The sequence below is a fragment of the Mesoplodon mirus genome, assembly GCF_964341445.2.
Source record: "Mesoplodon mirus genome assembly, chromosome: 1".
Taxonomy (NCBI): Eukaryota; Metazoa; Chordata; class Mammalia; order Artiodactyla; family Ziphiidae; genus Mesoplodon; species Mesoplodon mirus.
Window position 1 is genome coordinate 24141009 of NC_138976.1, and position 22406 is coordinate 24163414.

Here is a 22406-nt window from a genome sequence, read left to right on the forward strand (position 1 = left end):
TCCTAAACCAGCAGGTGCGGGAAGGAGAGGGTAGAAAAAACACGTTTGCTTCTTAACTGTCTTAGCCCAGAAGTAAGACACATCACTTCTGCTCACATCCCATTGGTAGCCTTGATCCCATGTTTATTCCTAGATTCCTGGGTGGGCTGGGGAGTATGCCCCCTGGCTGGGCAGGTCCTTGCCAGCAACAGCTTCCCTTTATGGCAGGGGAGCAGGAATTCCTCGTGGACAGCTAGCCCCGGTTCTGCCACATGGGAGGGGTTCAGTTTTGAACTTGTCTCCAGCCACTTCTCCCAGCAAATTGTCTTGTTTCCAAGGAGAATCTGGAAGCCAGTGGTGCTAGTTTCCTAGTTTATTGCCTTGAGGCAGAGTCCTACTTTATTGCCTGTAGTAATTCTTGCAGCTAGCCGAAGAGGCCTCAACTCCTGGGCAAAGCTCCAGTAGCTCAAGGAGCCAGTGCCCAGAGCTAGTGAGGGCTAAAAGAGACAGCAACAGTCTTGGAGAGAGGAACTGGGAGGACAGTTCCTGCTTCTGCATGAGAAAGCATGGGGAGGGCGGTAGAGCAGAAGAATAGCCAGTAGTGTTCCCAAGCAAGGAAGGAGGCCACCCACTTGCTGTCATTTCTCTGGTAAATATTTGACTGGATGTTTGCCTTTCACTGAGGTTTTATTTTTGGGTTCTGTGAAGGGAACTGGGCAGAACGTCAGAATATCAGAAGCAGTCATCGCCAAGAGGTAAGAGAAGCCCAAAGAACAATCCAGAGAAGCAGATTGCTCACCAGAGCTGCAGGCAGTGCTTTTCTACCAAGATGCTTTCCTCAAATGCAAGGTGAGTTATCAGGGTCAGGCTTGAGACAAGTCATGCTGGACAACTGTATGTTCCTGGCAACTGTATTCTTCTTCTTTTTTTTTTGGCCATGCCCTGACCAGGGATTGAACCTGGACCCCTGCCAGTGAGAGTACCGAGTCCTAACCACTGTACCATCAGGGAGTTCCCCCTTTTTTTTAATTAAAAAAATTTTAATTGATGTATAGTTGAGGTACAGTATTAGTTACAGGTGTACAATGATTCACAATTTTTAAGTGAATACCCTCCAAATCCATCCATGTTGTTGCAAATGGCAAAATTTCGTTCTTTTTATGGCTGCATAGTATTCTGTTGTACATATGTTCCACATCTTCTTTATCCATTCATCTGTTGATGGGCACTTAGGTTGCTTCTGTATCTTAGCTATTATGAATAGTGCTGCTATGAATATTAGGGTGCATGTATCTTTTCAAATTAGTGTTTTTGTTATTTTCTGATATATACCCAGGAGTGGAATTGCTGGGTCACATGGTAGTTCTATTTTAAGTTTTTTGCGAAACCTGGCAACTGTCTTCTTTGCTATGATGATTCATGGAACCGGGTTTACCTAATCTGTAGGCAGCTGGCACAGAGGAAGGAACGATGGGTCGGTGAATAGATTTCTGTTCGTCTTCAGTTTAGAGCCACAGAGTGGAGAAGGAAGAGCGCAGATACAGTGTTAGCGGACCTGGGCTTGAGTCCTGGCTCTGTAGTTTCTAGCAGATCTTAAAGCCTTGGTTTCCTCAGCTATTAATCAGGTGTAATAACCCCTGTCCTACCTAACCCACAGCTTTGTGAAGATCATCTGAGAAAAGAGTGTGAAAGGACTTTGAGAGCTGTACAGTCTCATCTAGAAGCGTTCTCACTCAAACATATAAACTTAAACACTTCATTTTAAATGATCCCAGAACTAAAAAGGCTGCTCAAAAATAGAACAAAAATTAGAGCCATCACTTTCTGGTGTCATAGTGTTCTCTGTTTAGATTGTCAAGGGATGTTATTGTGGGGATGGAAAAATAATTTTCCCTCTACCCTTCTAGGTTCTTGACTGAGACACCCCGGTAATAAAAAGATTAACAGGAGAAAAACAAACAAATTTAATAACATGTATGCCTCCTGTATACATGGGAGATACCCAGGAAAATAGAGTAACTCCCCCAAATGGCTGAAGCTGTCACCCTAAATATCATCTTCAGCTAAAGACAAAAGAAAATGTTGGGGTTGAGGAGTTAGTTATAGGAGGTTATCAGGAAAAGCACAGTAAACAAGGGTAAGGTCATTATGCAGATTTAAATAATTGTTTTCTACATTGATAAGAGTTTCTAGTGATAAGGTCATCTTACCTTGTCTACCTTATCTACCATTCCTGGTACAGTGAGGAAGACACGCTTACAAACAAGAGATTTTCCCCATACATGTAAATGTCTCTTACAAAAGCTCCATTTTTAGAGCTTCCCCTATGTCTGCAGTTTCTTAAACATAACCATCTTAAAATAATCCTTATGCTGAAGAGGCATATCTTGGGGTGACAAATTCTGCCCCCCTTTATCCCACCTTTGAAACTTCAAACAAGTTTCACAGTCCAGAAGCTGAGTTGACAAATTGCTCCATATCTCATTGAACCTATCTAAGTAGTGAGAATAGGTCAGCTTAGTTAAAACAGTTGTGTCTCATTTCAGGAGGTGGTCTTGCAGGTGTGCTCCCAGAGTTAGGCCTAGATAGTGCCAGTGGTCAGGTATTTATTAAGAGGCATTTCTGTGGAAACAGAAGAAAACCAAAGCTTAATGGTTGGAGAAGACTCTAAACCACTTTCTGAGCCCAGGAGGCAGCCAGTCAAGAAGATTTTCTATATGTTAGGGTTGAAACATCTTTTGCAGTTTGAGTGTCTCTGATGATGTCATCAGGTGTTCAGTTACACTTTCTGAGTGGCCCACAAAGCAACAGGCACAAACGATGTCTAAATATGAGCTGTTATGGTGATTTCTCTGAAGTTTATATCAAGCCATTCACATTCAGTTTGCAGGGTTTCAGGGAAAAGGGCAGCTTTTGTTTTTAGTGATTCCAAGTCAAAAAGGTGGGAGAAAATTGGAAACATTAGTTTGCAGATTTGTAGCCAGATATTTGAGGAAACTAGAATTCAGGATCCAGTCCAGTTTACGGGTAGAAAACAAAACCTCAGAGACAATTAACAGAACTAGAATCTTATCTACAAGTGTGTATTATAGTTTCTACTGAAACATAATTTTTCTAAAATCACCCTTATTTCTATCAAAGATAGCCAGATGAAGGCTAATTTGTTCACAAAATAGGTCTAGTTTCAATAAACTTGTCCCGATTATTTGTGCAAGCACAGCAAGAGTAGCAATTGACCATGTAGGGTCTTTTAAATATTCTTTGCTGGCTTTTCATAGGAATTTCAGATTGAACTTTTTTTGTGTGTGTGTGGTACGCAGGCCTCTCACTGTTGTGGCCTCTCCTGTTGTGGAAAACAGGCTCCGGATGCGCAGGCCCAGTGGCCATGGCTCACGGGCCTAGCTGCTCCGCGGCATGTGGAATCTTCCCGGACCGGGGCACAAACCCGTGTCCCCTGCATCAGCAGGCGGACTCTCAACCACTGCGCCACCAGGGAAGCCCCAGATTGAACTTCTAAAAGCATCTAGAGGTCAGGAAGCCAAGCCAAAGACTTTCCATCAGACTTTGCCTTAATGCTTATAGATTTGGGTTGATTCCTCTCTTCTTGAGGTCCCCAAGTATCCTGTACCTGCCAGGAAGGGACTTTCCTTACTAACCTGGTAAGACTGTCAGGAACCCTGAGAGCAAGGTACCAGGCTGTTTTTCCAAGGGGATTTATTGACTCTATAAACTCAGCCTTAATTATTTAAAACTGTCTTGACATACCTGATTCTATGAATCTTCTCAAATCTGACATTCCAACCAAAGCTTTGATAATATAACAAATGTTTCCAGTTGTGTCCTGTTACAAGAAGAATAGATTCTTATTAACTTATGCAAATAAATATTTTGTCACAAAGAACATTCACTAAGCTTCCAAATTCTGGAGGGATCAGGTAGGGAGAAAAAGTAATTGTTTCATTTTTATTCACAAAGGTACACATTATCAAATTGCTCTAAGTCATAGGTAGCTTAAGAGAAAAAGTTTCCTTAATATTAACTTAATCTGGAAAAACAAAACATTAAAGAACCAACAATGTTCAGACAAAAAGTCATAAAAATTATAATCATCATCATCAGTTCGTTCAGTCTGTTATTAATTCTTGTTCTGCTTGAATCCAGTTTTTTCATCAGTTCTGGAGATTCTTACTCAGTTCAGTTTTATGATCTTAAAGTTATCAGAAATCTGTGCTTGCCAGAGTCCTTTGCATGAATCTCCTTGAAGATGAAGCACACTTGCAAACACTTCTGCAAAAGCATCAGAGTAAAACAGTAACTTCTGTAAATGACAAAGACTTAAAAATGGCCATGGTTAAAGGTCTGATTAGAGTTCATTACAATGCGATTGACAAAGAAATTTGGTTATCTCTGTAACAGACAACGTTCTAGTTATTATTAAGGTAATTACTAGAATTATGACTGATTAACATTATACCAGACATATCAGAATTTTAGGAATTTCATACAATTTCTGGAATGCTTATATACCTATACAAATACAACATAAAGAAGGCTTAGTATTACGTATTATTTGACAATGCTTCCCATGTAATTTAACATGCCAATAAGCCTCTATCTCTCTGTTTTTAAGGAGAAAAAAATCTTTTGAGATGTTCCAGGGGCCCTCTGGAAAATCCCCAAATTACTTCCATGTCAAAAAGACTTTAGTTAGGGTTTGATTTGGCGAAGTTTGTCAAAAATATCAAGAAGTTTGGACACTGACTAAATAAGAATCACACTATGAAACAATACATAGTTGTCTATTTAACCAAAGTGACAATAAAGGATTTTAAAGGCAAACAGAGATTGTTACACAGTTGTGAGCAAAACTTATCTCTTTTAATATTGAGATGATTCAGTTCTCTTAAACAATCAAAGACCTGATTAAGACAACATGAAGCACAGGAAATTATTTTGATAAAACACCAAATCTTTGCTTTCTAGGCAGATTACTTAAGAGGTAAAGAAAAACCTTTCACAACTTCTTATGAGGAGAAGACCAATAGTCCAATAGAACTTTGTCCTTTTAACAGATGAAAGAAAATCAAGTTCCAGTTTTATATAAGTACACTATTGATATTAAGGCTTATTTTAAATACCCTTATAATAACAATTCAATTTTAGCCAGCTTGATTACACAACGTAAAATTCTCTTTCTCTCCCCCTTCAACTTTCTATATACATTTAGTTTATCCTTTATTTTCTACCTTCCCATTCTGAAATAACCAGCTTTACTTTAGGACAAAATCACTTTCATTTCCTTCAACAGAAATGCATCTCCATACATCATATCTTTTCTTAGGTAAAAATATATCTTACTTTTCTTGCATACAGAGTTGTTTCCCATATTATTTCTGGTAGCTTTAATTACATATATTAATTAGAATTCTTAACCCGTAGCAACCTTAACTTCTAGTGAAAACTAAGAAGTGAGCAATTGTGAACTGTTACACCAGAATTCCGTAGACTGGCAAATTTATGAATACATTTCATAATTTTGAAGCATACACTTTTTCATAGTACAATCTTTCAATGTGGCACAAAATACATTTACTAATAAACCCAAATATCTTTAGTTTCTCTGTAATAAGATAAGAGTCAGTAAACCTGTGTTCAGTAATTAATGTTTCACTGTTTCATCTTATTTGGAAATGATCTAGGTATTCAATGAGATTCCGTTATTTAGCTTAGCAAAACTTTAAGGTTTCAAGTTACCAAAAAGATTTTGGTAGCTATTTTTAATTAGAATACCATACACATGTTTATTGCTGAAAAGTTCACCTGAAAACTCTTATCCCACTTACATCTATCTACATCACTTCTTCCCAACAATTATGTTTAGACTATTCACAAAAACCTAATGAGACATTAGACATAGTCAGCCATCATCCCAAGCTATTTTCCTTGCTGACCAGTTTTGCAACAGAGATAACGTTATCTATGTATTTATGAGAGTTTTAGAATACCCAATCCTTACAAACACGTGTCCTTCAACCCACATAAATAGAGCTCTTTATACATTAATTTCGACAGTACCATCTGGAGGTAGAGAGATATCACATCTCTACAACATACATGTATAAACATACATAAACATACAGACAGATGCAAACAAGACCTTATAACTATTGTTCTAAAATTTTAGCCATGAGACACATACAATAATACAAAACTCACTAGCTTATAAAAGAACAGTTGGATTCAAACTTTGTTTTGGCAGTTGTCACCTGCTCAGATGGCTAAAGCTTTTTACTAACATTTGTGGGAGGACATTTAAGATTTTTCATTAGTTTGATTTCCACATAGTTCCTTCTCTTCTGCTTCTGATGAGAAACTTCTCCCTAAAGTTTGCTTTTCAAAGAATGCTACTTAGGTCCCAGAGAATATGAATGTAGAAAATCTACATCAAGAAGGCACAGAGAAAGTACTCAAGTTTTCTCCAAGGAGTTTTGGGGTATATTTGCCTATTATTAGAGGTCTAGAGTAATTACTATTTAAAATTGTCCTTCTTTTTCTTAAGTGCAGTACAACTCTGTTTCTGAAATCCCAATATCTACAAGCATTTTAAATGAAAAGGGGAGATTTGGGGATTGATAAGGCTAGGTGGACTTTGAATTGTTTCTAGAGCCACATTTCTGGTTTTGTAGAGATTTGCAAGACAAAGACAATTGTTTTCTATTTCAGAGAATTGGGTTGTAACCTGAATATCAAGAGACTGACCCACCCATCCAACTAAACTTGCTGCTTTGTATAAGGGTGATTTCCTACTAAGATGGAGATCAAAAGATTTCTACATTAGAGAGCTTCAGGGTTTAATAGACTGAAAAAGTCTGTCTAAGGTGTTTTAAACAAAGGCCTTATTTCTGAGTACATATTCAACCTTGGACCAGTTCACCTTAGCAGGGGAAAGCCTCTACAATTGCTCTATCAGCCTCTGAATATCAGCCTCTATTGAACCATTTCCGAGTCATTTGTAGGAGGGCCTGGGAGAGGTTCTGGCTGTCTGATTCCTCTGTGAGGGTTTTTTTTCCCAGGGGCCCGCCTGGCTTGTCTGCTAACTACGGTATAATCATGCGTGGCAAGAATACCCCTTAACAGCCAATCTAGGTCTCTGTGAGTGGGGCTGTGAATGGTCACTGATCTTTCCAGCTCCTCTCTTAGTTTGGTAGGATCTTCTGAAAGTAGAGGTAAAAGGGCTTTGTAATTGAGAAGATCTGCGTTTACTTCACCTCTCTAAAGCTTTATCCTTGAAGTTGGAATAATAGTCCATGCTGCATAGGTTGTAAAAAGACTGAGATAATAACTGTAAAGACCATACATAGCCCAATGTCCAGCATGTGATGAACGATAGCTATTATTATTGTTATTTTATTAAGTGAAAAGAAATGAAAATGAATGTTGCTTTATTGGACAGTTAAGAGTGGTAGGTAGCAGAAAATGGGCTTTTGTCTTCTTCAATCACCAATTTTTTGCATGGTAACTCTGTCTGAAGTTGTCAGATAGGCGTGAAAACACTCCCATACACTCCCTCCGAAAGGAGGGTACCTACCAGGTGCAGACCATTCCTCTCAGTACAGTAAGCTCAAAATGAATGGGCAAGGTCAAGGCAAAGGAAAATAAACAGAGATCTGGACACACAGAAGAGAAAACAGAGAGGCCCTGGGAGAAGATGGAATAAAGACAGGCCAGACACAAAAGGTCAATCAATATCTCATCTTAAAATTAGCACCCATGGGGACTTCCCTGGCAGTCCAGTGGTTAAGACTCCACCCTTCCAATGCAGGGGGTGCAGGTTGGACCCCTGGTCCGGGAACTGAGATCCCACATGCCAAGCGGTGCAAAAAAAAAAAAAAAAAAAATAGCACCTGTATTTGAGTCCCACTGTGGACAAGTGACAGGCTCCCTCTGACCTGTGCTCTCTGAGGATCCAGTGAGACCTTGAGGATGAGAGTGCTTTATAAACTGTAAAGCACTGTTATTTCCCGCAGTGCCCTGCTCAGAACAGGGGAAGATCTCGCAGCCCCTCTGCCTGGGGGAGAGCTCTGTTCCCAACTTGACTGAGCTGATTCTGTCTCTCTGAGTCAGTTAACCAGGTGGTAGTGGAGCCAAGGCACCCAGCCAGGGTGTCCAGCTCTTTGGTACTGTGGCTCCTGTGTCTCTCCGTAACGCCAGTGTCTGCCCCCCCTCCCCCAGGAGGGACCCCAGGGTCTGCTGGGAGCCGGGCTGCTGCTTGGAATCCTCCACTCCCAGCTCGTGGAATAGCGTCTGTGGGAGGGAGCTGTAGGGAAGGTGGAAGCAGGCCTGAGAACCAGCAAGCATGGTGCTTCCCAGTTAACAAAGCACCATTCATACCCATTCTCTAATGATCTAAGGAGGTAGATCACACCCATTCTACAGATGAAGCAACCAAGGCTTCAGGAGGAGAAATGATTCACCCCAGGTCGCAAGGTCTCTGACTCCAAATCCCGGGCTTTTCCTCTGGGCAGATCTGAGGACCCACATGGGCATGAAAACCCACCTATACACACTGTCTGGTGGAGGTTACCAACCAGAGCCAAGAATTCCTACCTGTAAAGCAAGGTCCAAATGGATGGGAGTAGTCGAGGCAAAGAAGCAGAAAACAGATTTGGACACACAGAGAAGATAGAGGCCCTGGGGAAAAAATGGAATCAAAAAGGGTATCAATGTGTGTTTCATTATGGAACTTCCCCTGATTCTCAGAGAGTCACTGAAAGTGACAAACAGGGACAAACCAATAGGCAATAAGAGAGAGAAGCACAGAAAGACACATGGAACTTTCTGGGAAGGCTGTCAGAGGCAAGCCTGAGGGGGATGGAGGAGCTGGGAAGAAAACAGAAGGGACCATCAGCAAGATGGTAGCCTATGTGGGTTTTGTGATAGTCGTGGACTTTAATTTAAAAATTTAAACTTTTTATTATGGATGTGTACATATTTATACAAGAGAAGAGAGAATAATATCAGGAACCCCCTATTCCCATCACCCAGCTCCAACAATTGTCAACACGTGGGCAGTCCCCTGGACACCCCTGCCCACTCCCCCTCCTCAGACAGCCAGTCATTTCCTCATGGATTTCATCTTGAGAGGGAGTTTGCTTTCCCCCACACCATTCTTAAAGCTGTGCGTACACCAATGACCTGCACACACATCCACTCTCAAATCGTCACAAGCCCCCGCAATTCTCATGTCTTTATGCTGAAAGAACTCACACTGCCCTGGCCGTAGGAACAGAAAAATTCATTGAAGAGTCATGGAGGGTGACAGCTGGCAATTACTTCTGTGGTCATCCACGTTGCCAGGGTTCAAGTCCTGGCTCCACTGCTCACTGGCTGGGTGAGCTTGGATGAGTTTCCTCATCTTCTTGTGCCTCAGTTTTCTCATCTGTGAAATGGGGTGATGATAGTACCTCTCACAGGCCTGTTGTGAAGCTGAAATTAGTTAATAAAAGCATAACCCTTAAGGTATAGCTTGGTGCACAGTAGGCCCTTGAGAAAGATTAGCTTTCCATCCATCCATTTAGGAAACGTTAGTGGGCACCTGTTGTTGCCACATGTTGGGCCAGGAGCTGTGCACGTGAGAAGAATGAGGAAGGTCCCTGCCCCCTAGTATCTCCCCATCCAGTGGGGGAAACAGGCGCATGAAAAGACTTTTCCACACAGTGGGCTGGCTGCTGTGACTGTGGGCTGAGTCCCAAGCAGTCCAACCTTCTCAATTTACAAGTGACCAAACTGAGACCACGGGCCCCCCTGAGCCTAAGGAGCCACAGCACTTAGCAGCAGAGCTGGGTAGCCTCGAAATGGTTTTTCCTGGCCAGCCACCTTTATGTGAGAGCCTCAGAGGAAGCTGGTGGCTCTGGAGGACAGCGGGGCCAATCTGGGCAAGGGTGCTCTGGGCCCCCCTGCCTGCAGTGTGGAGCAGGACACTGGTCACAGGGCCAGGTATGTGCAGCGCTCTGGCTACTGGTTAACCAGGTGAAGGACTTCAGTCCGCTGTGTGGTCAGGGGCCCAGGGCAGGGGAGTCCCGGACACCCCCTCACCTAGCAGGAGGCCAGGGATGCCAGGCCAGCTGCCCATGACATGCACTGGATTGGGGCTGGGGAGGCGCTCAGTCTGGAGACGGCTGACCCCAGATGCTCCAGGGACAGAGGAGCGGATGGGGTCTGGCACCTGAGGAGGTAGAAACAGCCCGTGAGAGTCCCCTTTCAACCCAATGAAAGAAAATCTTTTTCTTTGGTCCAAAAGCAGGGAGTGGATGGGAAAGATCAATACTGACTGAGCACTGGACTCTCATTATATCTAATCCTCATGGCAGCCTGTAAGGGAGTATTAGATCCATTTTCAGGATGAGAAGAGTAAGGCCCAGAGAGGGGCAGGGCCCCTCTATGGGCACACAGCTAATGATTGGTGGAGTGGGGCTCACTCCCAGGTCCGGCACTTTTCCCTCTGGCCCCCCTTACTTGGTGAGATGGAAGGGGCGACTTGGAGGATTCCCACCACGGGAGGTGCCCAGATGAGGCTTCGTGGCTGCCCATGTGGGGGGGGGGCTGGAGGCAGGTCCTGGGGGCATTCAAACCACCCATGGCCTTGGGTTCCAGAGCCTTTGAGTGACCAGGCAGGAGTCTGTGAGTCCGTGGCCAAGGGTGGACCGGAGTGTCTCACATCACAGGTGTGGACAGGGTGCAGCTCAGCCGTGTGCTTGCCCAGCACGCAGAGTACACAGATGTTTCCCTCTCTCCCACCCACCTTCCTCCCCTTCCTTCTCCCCTCTTCATTCATTCATTCAGCACTTGCTTGGATTTGTTATGTACCTTGTCCCTAGTCAGAAGCTGGGGGTGGGGTGGGATGGGGGATGGTAGGAGTTCAAAGTGGAATGAAGCATGTTTCTTGCTTATGAAAAGCCCAGTCTGAAAGTGAGAGATTAAGCATGAAAAATGCACCTGTAGCAGGAAGCAGAAGTGATAAGCACCAGAGAGCACCGCGGGCTAAGTCTGGGGGAGGGTGGAATGTCCTTTCCAGGTGACTCCGGCCTCAGGGGGATGAGCAAAGAGGCTGGTGCAACAGTTCCACACAAGTGATAGGGCCTGAGCTAAAGTTTCCAGATGACCTTACCTGCTGTCTATCCATCAGAACAAGGCCTGGTATTTGGGAACCCTGCAGCGCAAAGACCAGTACTTGCTGAAGGTGTCAGGAGTCAGAGGCCCTCAGGAGTGCACAGCCCCTACCCTAGCAGTCACCTCATAGTCAAGTCTTTTTTTTCCAAACAGCTGGTTGACACCCATTAGCGGGTTGTAAAATTAATTTTGTGTTTACGGCCAGCATTTTACAAAATGGGATGGAAAATAATAAAATTAATAGAATAGAATTGAATTAAAGTTACCAGAGATCATATTAATGGTATTGTTTTATGAAAATTTGTTTTGCACACATGTATCCGAACTGGGTCATGGCTATAATGTATATTTGACTTGTAGTCAAAAAACTTAAAAACACTGATCTGGTCCAACCCCTTCATTTTGCAGAGCTTTGGGAGAAGAGGGTAGGGTGGGGCACTGGCCCCCTCCTGTGTTCTCTCTACTAAACTTGTCTTTCTCCTAAAGCATAGTTTATGTTGACATAGGTCTCCAAACTCAGCCATCCTCATTATTCCTGACCACTCCCAGAACCAGTGTCCCATCTGCCCAGTGGTATGCCAGGAAATGTGTAGTAACTGGCTCCCTGAAAAAAGTATGCATATAGGTACATAAGTTTAATATAAACTGTACTGTTAGAATAGATTATCACACAAAATTTACAAATAATAAAATATACAATGATCTTTCTTGCAGATTGCACAGAGCCAGTTAAATCTCAAAGAATGCTTTCATTGATTTTTGCCAAATTCTTGTGTCTGTAGCCAACCTGCCATTGACCCACGAGGATATTTTCAACATGTATGTTGGTTGATATTTTTATTGACATTAATGAGTAACACAAATGTGAAACAATGGAGTCAAGGTATAAGTCAGAACGTCACTCATTTGTCAGTGTTAGTTGCCAGAAACTATTTTTTGGATGAATGGGATAAGAGTTTTAAATTCTAGAAGAATATTTCCTCTTTTTTTTTTCTTTTGCTATTCACAATGTAATGGCTACAAACATATATTTAAATTTAATCTGCCTTGTTAACATTTTCTCTGCCACTTTCTAGACAGTCTGCAGAACAGTAAATCAAAGCCTGATTTGTAGTGTTCACCCATTTCCCTGGTATAAATTCTCCCAGCATGGCTAATTTCAAGCTCACAACATGATGTTGCTGTCATGGAGATGTGAAGAGAGGCACGGTAGTGGCACAGACCATAACATAGAGTTTTCATGGTACAGATATAACAGATGTAAATAACCTCTAGAGAATAAATCATAACAAAACATAGCAAAATAATTGGGAAGTGATGGGTTTTGAGGCTTTACTACCTTCCTTTTAAATGACTTATTTAATTATACATTTATATAATTTAATTTTTACCAATGGTGGTGTTTAACAACCGGCTTGTAAAATTCCTGATAATGTGACAGTCCCAAGCTAGTACAAGCCAGTCTGAGCACACTATTACATCTACCTCCGACCCCAAGGCAGGACTGTGGGGAGGCTGTGTGTTAGAGGATTGATGGGATTCACAAAGGCAGGCCAGGGCTGGCCCAGAGTCAGACACCTCAGCACACAGGCTACTGCATTGCTGGAAGCATCACATGGATGGGCACGTGTGCGCACACACACACACACACACACACACACACACACTGCACACACTTCTCCCTCCTTCCCAACCCTTCTCTGCACTCAGAAGTGGGAACCAGGTCAGGGTCCCACTCACTGAGCCCCTTGAGCTGGACCTGAAGTAGTCCTGGGCTTCGTGATGTTTTCTGCTCACTGGCCCTCTCTGGGCCTCAGCTTCCTGAGGGAAGTTCCCAAGGAATTTAAGACATGCCCTTATCCTATCTGTGCCAGGTGCTGGGCTGGACTTGAGATCAGAGATGAGTCAGCCATATAGCCTGGAAGGTCAGCGAATGCTAGGAGCTCCAAGGGGCCACGTGAGCCAGCAGCAGGGGCTGGGAGGATGGTGACATGCAGGGGTGCCTGGCTCCCAGCCTCACCTCCTCCTGGGCAAGTTAGGTAACCTCTCCTGGCTTCGGTTCCTCATTATGAAAAGGAGGTAATACAATCTACCTCACAAGATTCTTGTAAAGATTAAATAAGGTAATATAAAATAGCAGGATTCCTAGGACATAGTGACACACAATAAAGTGACATTAATCAATAAAAGCTATTATCATATGTTTAACTTATGACTATAATTTATTTATTTTATTTATTTATTTTTGGCTGAGTTGGGTCTTCGTTGCTGTGCACAGGCTTTCTCTGGTTGCCGTGAGCGGGGGCTACTCTTCACTGCGGTGGCTTCTCTTGTTGCGGAGCACGGGCTCTAGGCACCCAGTTTTCAGGAGTTGTGGCTCTGGAGCGCAGGCTCAGTAGTTGTGGCGCACGGGCTTAGTTGCTCCGCGGCATGTGGGATCTTCCCTGACCAGGGCTCAAACCCATGTCCTCTGCATTGGCAGGTGGATTCTTAACCACTGTGCCACCAGGGAAGCCCTAACTTGTGACTATAGAGTGATAATGTTAGGACCAAAGGAATCAGGACTGCGGGAGCACAGAGACACCCCACCAAGGCCATCAGGCAATCAGCATGGGATGTTGGAGAAAGGAGTTGGGAACACAGATGACCCTTGCTCTAGATGCACCAGCTGTGTGTCCTTGCTTGTTTCACCCTCATAGCTTTTTATTTTCAATATATATATATATTTTTTTTTTTTTGCAGTATGCGGGCCTCTCACTGTTGTGGCCTCTCCCGTTGCGGAGCACAGGCTCCGGACACGCAGGCTCAGCGGCCATGGCTCACGGGCCCAGCCGCTCCGCGGCATGTGGGATCCTCCTGGACCGGGGCACGAACCCGTGTCCCCTGCATCGGCAGGCGGACTCTCAACCACTGCGCCACCAGGGAAGCCCCAATATTTTTTAAATAATGAAAGATTTGTAATTTATACCCTATCACAGAACAAATCTTGCATGTTTTCACTTTATGCTGATTCCTGGACAACTTCCCTTCAGAATGGTGTTTTATTGCTTTGGCATAAAGTCCAGTCTTTTCCCTGATTACAAAAACAAGCCATTCATTCATTTGACATGTGTTTATTACTGTCTGTTTTGTGTCAAGCACTGTTCTAAGCAGCTATCAAGCAATACATCTGTGTACTACCCTTGGGAAATTCAAGAAAATCATTAAAAAAAAGTAGAATGAATGCAAATCTTACAACCCAGAGATGACCACTCTTCACAAGTTGGGATCATATTGTTTTATATATATATTTTTCACTTAACAGTGTATCATAAACACAGTTCCAAGCTATCATCAGTGGAAATCAGATTTTCTGCATTTGGGGGTGCTGTTTTGCTGCTGCCCTGCAAAAGCTGTTTATCCCTCGACAGATCTGCCCCTCAAGCCCTGGACCCACTAGGAAGCAGTATGAGTCTCAGAGACCAAGAAGGGGCTCTCAGTGGCCTTCTAACTTGGATTGACTCCAGTGCCTGCTTCATCTATTCACTGCTGGAGTGAAAGCATAGCTATGGACCCCTTATTTAGAGAGCTACACTCTCTACTGTCCCCAAGCTCACCTGTTTCTAGCTGCTGCCAGACTAACTCTCAGCTCTGCCCTCCAAACAAAAGACCAGCTCGGCAGTGAATCTGTGTAGGCGGAGTCACCCTGATGAAAGAGTTCTGTGGGTCTGTATATCCTAACATTAGAAATTGCCTTTCTTTATTAAATGAATTCCATTTCCTTTATTGATTAAATGAAGAAATCAAGTTTAGTCCGATCCCATTTTTTGCTTGAAACTACAGGTTATAAACACATAATTATGGAAGGAGAAAGGGCTTTTAGTTACTACTTTGTACATTTGTAAGTATTTTGAATGTTTTATGATGAACATATATTACATTTAAAATGTTATACACACATATGAGGGAGCGAGGGAGGCAGGAAGAGTGAGAATCTTAGCATTCTAATACCTGAATTCAGGCATCTCTCTGATTATTTCCATAATGTATATTTTTTAGAAGTAGAATTCCTAGAAATGGAATTGCTGTATTTAGAGGTTCTTGATGTATACTGCAAAGTTAATCCTCAGAATGGTTATACCTCCTTACACTTCTGATTACCAGCAAATGAATACCAACTTGTCTTAACCTTCACTAATGCTGGGTAGCAGCGGTCCCCAACCTTTTTTGGCACTAGGGACCGGTTTCATGGAAGACAGTTCTTCCACGGAAGCGGGGTGGTGGCGGGGGGGGGCGGGGGGGCGCGGTGGGGGTGGGGGGGCAGGGGGAGAGAGGAGGCGGGGGGGAGGGGAGGCGGGGGATGGTTCAGGCGGTAATGCGAGCGATGGAGAGCGATAGGGAGCGGCAGATGAAGCTTTGCTGGCTCACCCGCTGCTCACCTGCTGTGCGGCCCGGGTTTGTAACAGGCGGTGGACCAGCACCGGTCCATGCCCGGGGCTTTGGGACCCCTGCTGGGTGGTATTGTTAATAATTCCCACTTTAATAGATAAGACAGCATTTCATGTTCATTTCTCCTTTTATTACTAGCTGAAATTCTAAAAATTTATTGAATATTTGTATTTCTTCTTTGTTGGTGGCTTAATATTCTTTGGACAGTTTTGTTCTTGTGGTGTTTCAATTGTAGTCTTTAGTTCATTTTTTTCTCTTCCTGTATTTGCTGGAGTGATTGAATTTTCATTCCTTCATATACACTTCTTTTTTTTTTTTTTTTTTTTTTTTTTTGCGGTACGCGGACCTCTCACTGTTGTGGCCTCTCCCGTTGAGGAGCACAGGCTCCGGACGCGCAGGCTCAGCGGCCATGGCTCACGGGCCCAGCCGCTCCGTGGCATGTGGGATCTTCGCGGACCGGGGCACGAACCCGTGTCCCCTGCATTGGCAGGCGGACTCTCAACCACTGCGCCACCAGGGAAGCCCAATATATACACTTCTTAATACATTGATTTACTTTCTATTTATATCCTTCTAGTAGCTAACTGTGGATTTTTAACATACTTACTTAGAATTATATTTTACTTATAAAGCCCAGAAAGAGAAAGCAGGTTTCTACATCATCTTTCTAAACATCACAAGAACTTGGTCATCATTTCACTTCCCTTTGTATCTACACCTGTTCCTACCCACCTCTCCCTTCTTCCATGTGGAGTATCATCTGGTATTTCAACTCCAAATTGGCATTTCAAACATTTTACTTCACAATAATTACCTAGATATTTAAGAATACATTTCCCTAATTTCTCTGTTTGTTATTCCTCTTAAATTCTTCCCCTTCCTCCTAGATTTACTTGAGAATTTCCTCCAATATTTCTTTCAGTGAAGGTCTTTCTGAGTCTGTGTTTCTAAAAATGTATGTATATATGTGCATATATTTAAAGTCCTGTGCTCAGGAATAATGGGAAGCTTTGCTAATTACTTTCTGTGGCTTTTTGCACCCTTCTACTTCCTCCTAGGTTCATTCTTCTTGTAGAGAATTTCCTCTACTCCTTATCTCAGAGAGGTTCTGTATTAACTTCATTTCCTTAGGAGTAAGCTCCTCTATCTTGAATTTTTGGCTCCCTTTGGTGGTGTAATCTTTCCTCATGCTTGATGTTTCTGGGTTGGGTGCTTGTCTTTGTGCTGGAGCTTCCACTGGGATATTTGTTTGGGGGTGGGTGGCAGCTGCTGCCACAGCTAGTACTAAGGCGTGTTTTCAGTGCAGCAGGATGGAGGTAGGATATACTGCCCGATGGGGTACCTCAGCAGCTGATCTACATCCAAAGCACCCAGTCCTTCCCAGGTGCCACCTGTGATCTGGAGCACTGCCTTTCTCTCTGTGACCCATGTATACTACTCCCAGGGAGGTTAACCCCATTGCCTCTGGTTGGTCAGCAGGGTGGGAGGACTCTTGGGTCTGTGTGAGACCCCAGCTCATCATTCTGTGGTATGTTGGCAACCCCCGCCTGCACCAGCCTCTTGCATATGAGTGTAGAGCACTGTTCTGTGGTCACAGCCTGTAGCCGTGCCAGCTGATGCTTCTTCTCTTTGATCTAGTCCTAACTGCTCTCCATCATTCAGCATCTTCTAGTAGTTTCTGTGTCCCTGATAGATTCCCTTCTTGTTTTCAAATATGGCTATTTTTTTTCTTTCTTTAAAAAAAATCTTTTCTTCTATTTTGAGGGTTTTTGTAGAACGAGGAGACTGATGTATGTGCTCAGTTTACTTTCCTAAAAACAGAATTCTAAATTTTATAGTTCTATCACATTTCCGACAGCATGGGTCACCCTCGTCTCCCCCCACCACTTCTAGGTTGTCTCATTCCTATGTTTAGACATCACCGTGGAGTACTGGAATTTTAAAAACTTTCAGGGAAGTATGCCATGCTCCTGGATTCCCAGAGGAATGCTCTTCCCTGAGACTTCTGGGAAAAGTGGGAGCTGACCGGGAAGGAAGCCCGAGGGATGGCCAGATGGATGCTGCAGGGGTGAGGCACAGAGTGCGCAAGGACCTGGAGGGTGAGCGTTTGCTGAGGTGGTGCAGTGCAAGTCAGAGCAGCGATAACGAAGTGTGGCGGGAGCCCAGAAGGGAGCAGGTCCCTTTCAAAGAGAGGCCAGGAAACTGCTGTCATGTGTTTCACACACAAGACCCCAGCAGCCTTGTCCTGCAGACTCTGAGGTCTGGAGAGGACAGAGTCCACAGTCTGTCGTCCAGATGACCACTGTCCTGCCCCAATAGCCCAGCAGTGAATCAGAGTGAGCAGATGCTTCTTGACCTCTGGCTACGAAAAACCATGTCCAAAGGCTGGTTTCCTGTGAAGTTACTGAAGCTTAAGTCTCAGGGGCCCTCACTTGCACAGGACCCTACCAAGGCTCTAGGAGGGTGGGAGGCACCTTGGTTAAGTGTTTACATGGTGATATGTTTTCCTTAAAATATGAAAAGATAAGATATTTTTGTAGTTTTATTTGAAAAGGACATCCAAATAATATAAGCTTTGGGTGCCAAGGAACCTGAATCTGTCCATGACTATGTCATCAAGAAAAGAAGGAGTTAGATCCAGTTAATAGGGCAGCTGTATAGATAATTAAGCTGGAGAAGGAGATATGAAAGAAGATAATCCACTTAGGGAAGCCATATCACAGGTGAGTGACACTGACTCAGAAACGGAAGTTTAAAAAGATCAGATGATCTCAGTGGGCTACAAGCCAAATTCCTGACAGTGATGCTCAAGGCTGAAGGGTCAATGACTGCAGCAGTGACTGATGATGTGAATGTGTGTTTTGGTTGTTTTTCAGGACCAGGCAGCTAAATGGCACTTGTGCCAGCTCGGTGGACATGGAGCTCTTCCTCCATTACTCCCTCATCCCATCAGTAAGTGAAGGCAGGGGAGGGTGGATGAGGGAAGAGAAGGGGGAGCTGGGCTGCTCCCATACACAGTCTCCCAAAGGGATCTGAATAGGTCGGCAGAGACTTGCTCTCTTACATTATGCACTAAAAACACAGGCAGAAGAAGGCTTTGAAGGTCCCAAGAGTCAGGGGCACTGACTTTTAAGGGAGTCAAAAAAAGCTTTTCTGAGGAAGCAGTGCTGGAGCTGAGGTCTGTTGGAAGACGTAATGAAGAACATTTCAGGCAGAGGGGAGAGCACGTGCAAAGGCTCCGTGGCGGGTGGGAGCATGGAGAGTGTGAGGAGCTGAGAAGGCTGGTGTGGCTGGAATGGGGAATTGGAGGTGGAGGTGTCTGGGGAGGTGGGAAGGGCCAGGCTGTGTAAGAAGGAGTTTTGTCTTTGTTCTAAATACAATGGGAAGTAGTGGAGTGTTTCTGGCCCAAGGATGGTGTGATCAGATTTATGTGTTGAAATGATCACTCTGTTTGCAAGTGGGGATCAGGTTGGAGGCAGGTAAGAGAAGAGGCAGGAAGACCAGTTAGGAGATGGTTGCAGGGGTCCAGGTGAGGTGATTTTACATCATCCTAGATGATGGTGGTCACCTCCAGATGTTCAAGGGGTAAAAGCAGTAGAACCTGGTAATGGGTTGGATAGAGAGATGAGGAAGAGGCAGAGGTTAGGATGATTCTTGGGTTTGTAATTTGCACAGCTGGAAGGATGGTGGTATCTGCCATTCACTTGTTAAGGAAAATTAGAGGGGATCCAAGTTTGGTGTGGATGAAGGAACAGGGCAGGGAGGAAAATCAAGAGTTCCACTGAAGACATACTGAACTTGAGAAGCATTCAACACATCAAAAAGAAATGCCAACTATGTAGTTGAACATATGATTCTGGACCATGGCTGGGCTGGAGATTCAAGTTTGTGAGTCTTCTGTGTATTTGGTGGCCACTGAAAGTATGGACATGGATGGGATCACCGAGGAAGAGAGGATGGGGGAGTAAGATGAGTGGTCCTTGGACTGAACCATGAGGAGCTTCACATCTGGTGGTTGGGTAAAGAATGATCCAGCAAAGGAGACTGAGAATTACTGGAAGAAAACCAGAAAAGTGTGGCTGATAGAAGCATAGGGAAGAGAGTATTTCTAAGAGGAGGAAGAGGTCAACACTGAATGCTGCTGTGAGGTCAAGCAGATTTGGGCTTAATGTTTATATTTGGATTGAGCAACAAGGTGGTAATTAGTGACTTTGGCCAGAACTGCTTCTGTGGAGTATGGGAGTAGAAGCCATGTTAGGGGGTCGAAGAGCAAGTGAGAGGTGAGGAAATGGAGACAGCAGGTGTAGATAATTCTCAGGAATTTTCTAGTAAAAGGAGAAAAGGGGCATCAAGTATAGGAGAATATGACTGAATCCACAGGAATAAAAAGCAAAGAAGGATTTGCAACCTGAAAGTTATTACCCATTTTTTACAGATGAGGCCACTGAGGTTCAGAGAAGTTAAGTCTCCCTCCCAGCCAGTATGTGAGAGAAACTATATTTGAACCCATGTCTGTTCAGAGCAACACAAAGGAAAGCTCAGTACAAAACATTCTGGAAGCTCAACGGTGCATGCAGCCAGCTCTCCAAGTCTGGAGTTTGAGTCCTAGACATTCTAAGTGCTTTGCTCACCCACACACTCTCCTTCAGCGAGGGCACTGAGGGGCTGAGGATGAATGTTCCCTCTGACAAACTCATCTTCTCTTTCTATAGCTTTTCATCATTTTGGTCTTGTCCCTTCTCCAAAGACGAGAGCACCATAGACAGAGAGATGACGCTTCTTACCTCCTGGGGAACCGCTTCAGAATGATCATGTGAGTTGAGCCAAGGTCCATCACTACAGCTTGGGGTACTCTGTGTTTGGGATCAACACCATTTGTAAGACTAGGCTAACCACCAGTTACCTCCCCACCCACCTCTACCCCGCCGTGGACAGCCCTGCCCCTCCCTGCCCCAATCCACCCAAGGCCCAGAGAGTTCAGAATTGGCTTCCAAGCTACTTGCGCCCTCAGCACCCAGGGCTGCCCAGAAGTGCTTAAAACAACTCGAAGAGGCTCACTATGGGAAAGGCCTTCCCACACTCAGCACCATGGCTACCCCAAGAAGCAGGGGGAAGGGTGTTCCCTGTCACTGGTGGCAGCAAGCCTCCTTGTTGGGATGGAGGCATGAGACATGCCCCAGGAGAGCCCGCTGGACCAGGGAGCTTTCAGGGCCTTTCCGACTCTGCCATTCTGAATCTCTGCTCCCCTTCTCACATTTTTCCTTGAGTTCTAATTGTTCATCTCTCTGCCTTGTCACCCTCTAATTACTACTAATGATGATGATGATGATGCAATTAACATTTGTTGCAAACTGACTCTGGCCCAGGCACTGAACCATCTGCTTTGCCTACGCTACTAGTATGGACCCCAGCATGGTGGAGGTTGTTATCCTCATGTAATGGATGAACTAGCTCAGGCTCAGAGAAGTTGAGTCACTTGCCCAAGGCCACAGAGCTACCAAGTGACAAGAGCTTTAACCCAGGTCTGGTCGCTTTTGGCTCTGATTCTCCCAGTGTCATAACCTGAGAAGACTCAAGGACGTGAACACACTCAGGTCTCAGCCTTGGGCTCTGGAGAAGGGAGAGGAAGCCAGGATGTCAGGATGGAGTCTAAGGGTGATCTGACCTTTGCGGTGAGAGAAATCCAACAACAATGTCCATATACCCTATACCAGCCCAGAGTAGCAAACATTCTGGTTACCACCCATTAGAGCAGTCAGCCCCTCCCAAACTGCCAGGTCTAAGCCACATTGGCTGAGGCACAGAGAGAGACTGAGGCTGGTGGATAAAGAAGATCTTCAGACTTTGCCCTGGATATTTGGCATGTAGGGCCTGGTGTAGGACTTTTTAAGTAAGACTGCTCTATGGATCATGTTAAACTGCTTTGAATTCAATTAATAATGGCACAGTTTTCTTGCTCTCTGGCCACTTTCTTCTGAAAAGCCCTGCTTTCCTGAGTAGTTTTAGCTCACCATCTTCACCCATTAATAATCCTTCGCATGTGCATGACACTCCACAGTTTATGAAGCAGGTCTTCATTTGCCATCCACAGTGTCTCTGTGATATGAGCAGAGCAGGGGTGTCATCTCTGTTTTAAAGATAGGGAGACTGAGTCCCACATAGCGCTTAAGTACTACAGGTGGGATTGATTAGAATTCAAATCAGTTCAACAGTGCGTGCCCACGAACATGCAGTGAGCAGCTACTCTTTTCAAGGCCCTGTGCTAAGTCCCACTCCAGAGGAGTTTATAGTTCACTAAACAAGTGATAAGAAAAGCATGGACATGAACTTAGCGCTGAGGGGACCCAAGCAAGGCAGCAAGTAGGTGTGCCTGATTGGGACTGGGTTGTCAGGGAGGTTTCTGAGAGGGGTGCTCCCTGAGCTGTGCCTTGAAGATGAAGACGAGCCAGCCAAATGAAACAGGAAGGTGGGGTCCAGATCCTGACTCCCAAGTCCCCACCTGCAGTACCCTTCCCTTCCTGCCACCTTCAGTTTTCATTAAGCCCGCTTCAAATGGCACTCCAATGGGGAAAGCCTTTTCTCTTTGTCTCAAATGCAATTGCTTTCTCTCATGTAGACAAAGCTCTTTTGGTTAGAGGAAACAGATATCCACTCAAGCTTGTTTGCATAAAAGGAAAAGAAAGAACTTTTAATAAAGTTACAGAGATCTCACAGAAACTGGCAAGGTTGGCCTCATGGGAACTAGAGCTCTTGAGATGGGCGTCTCTGGGAGACGGATTCTATTTTTGCCTCTTTGTGTCACTGGGGTCCTTTCAGCACCATTTTACCAT

At 44.4% G+C, this 22406-nt stretch overlaps 1 protein-coding gene across 1 annotated transcript in view; it reads left to right on the plus strand.

The window, feature by feature from the left end:
- The first annotated feature begins 745 nt into the window (after nt 1-745).
- The window catches only part of LOC309801562 (stimulated by retinoic acid gene 6 protein-like), a 55008-nt gene continuing 33347 nt past the window's right edge, over nt 746-22406 (plus strand). The window contains 3 exon segments of the mRNA XM_082616506.1: nt 746-828; nt 18453-18528; nt 20289-20389. Coding sequence (XP_082472632.1) covers nt 809-828; nt 18453-18528; nt 20289-20389 — 197 coding nt within the window. The 5' untranslated portion in view covers nt 746-808.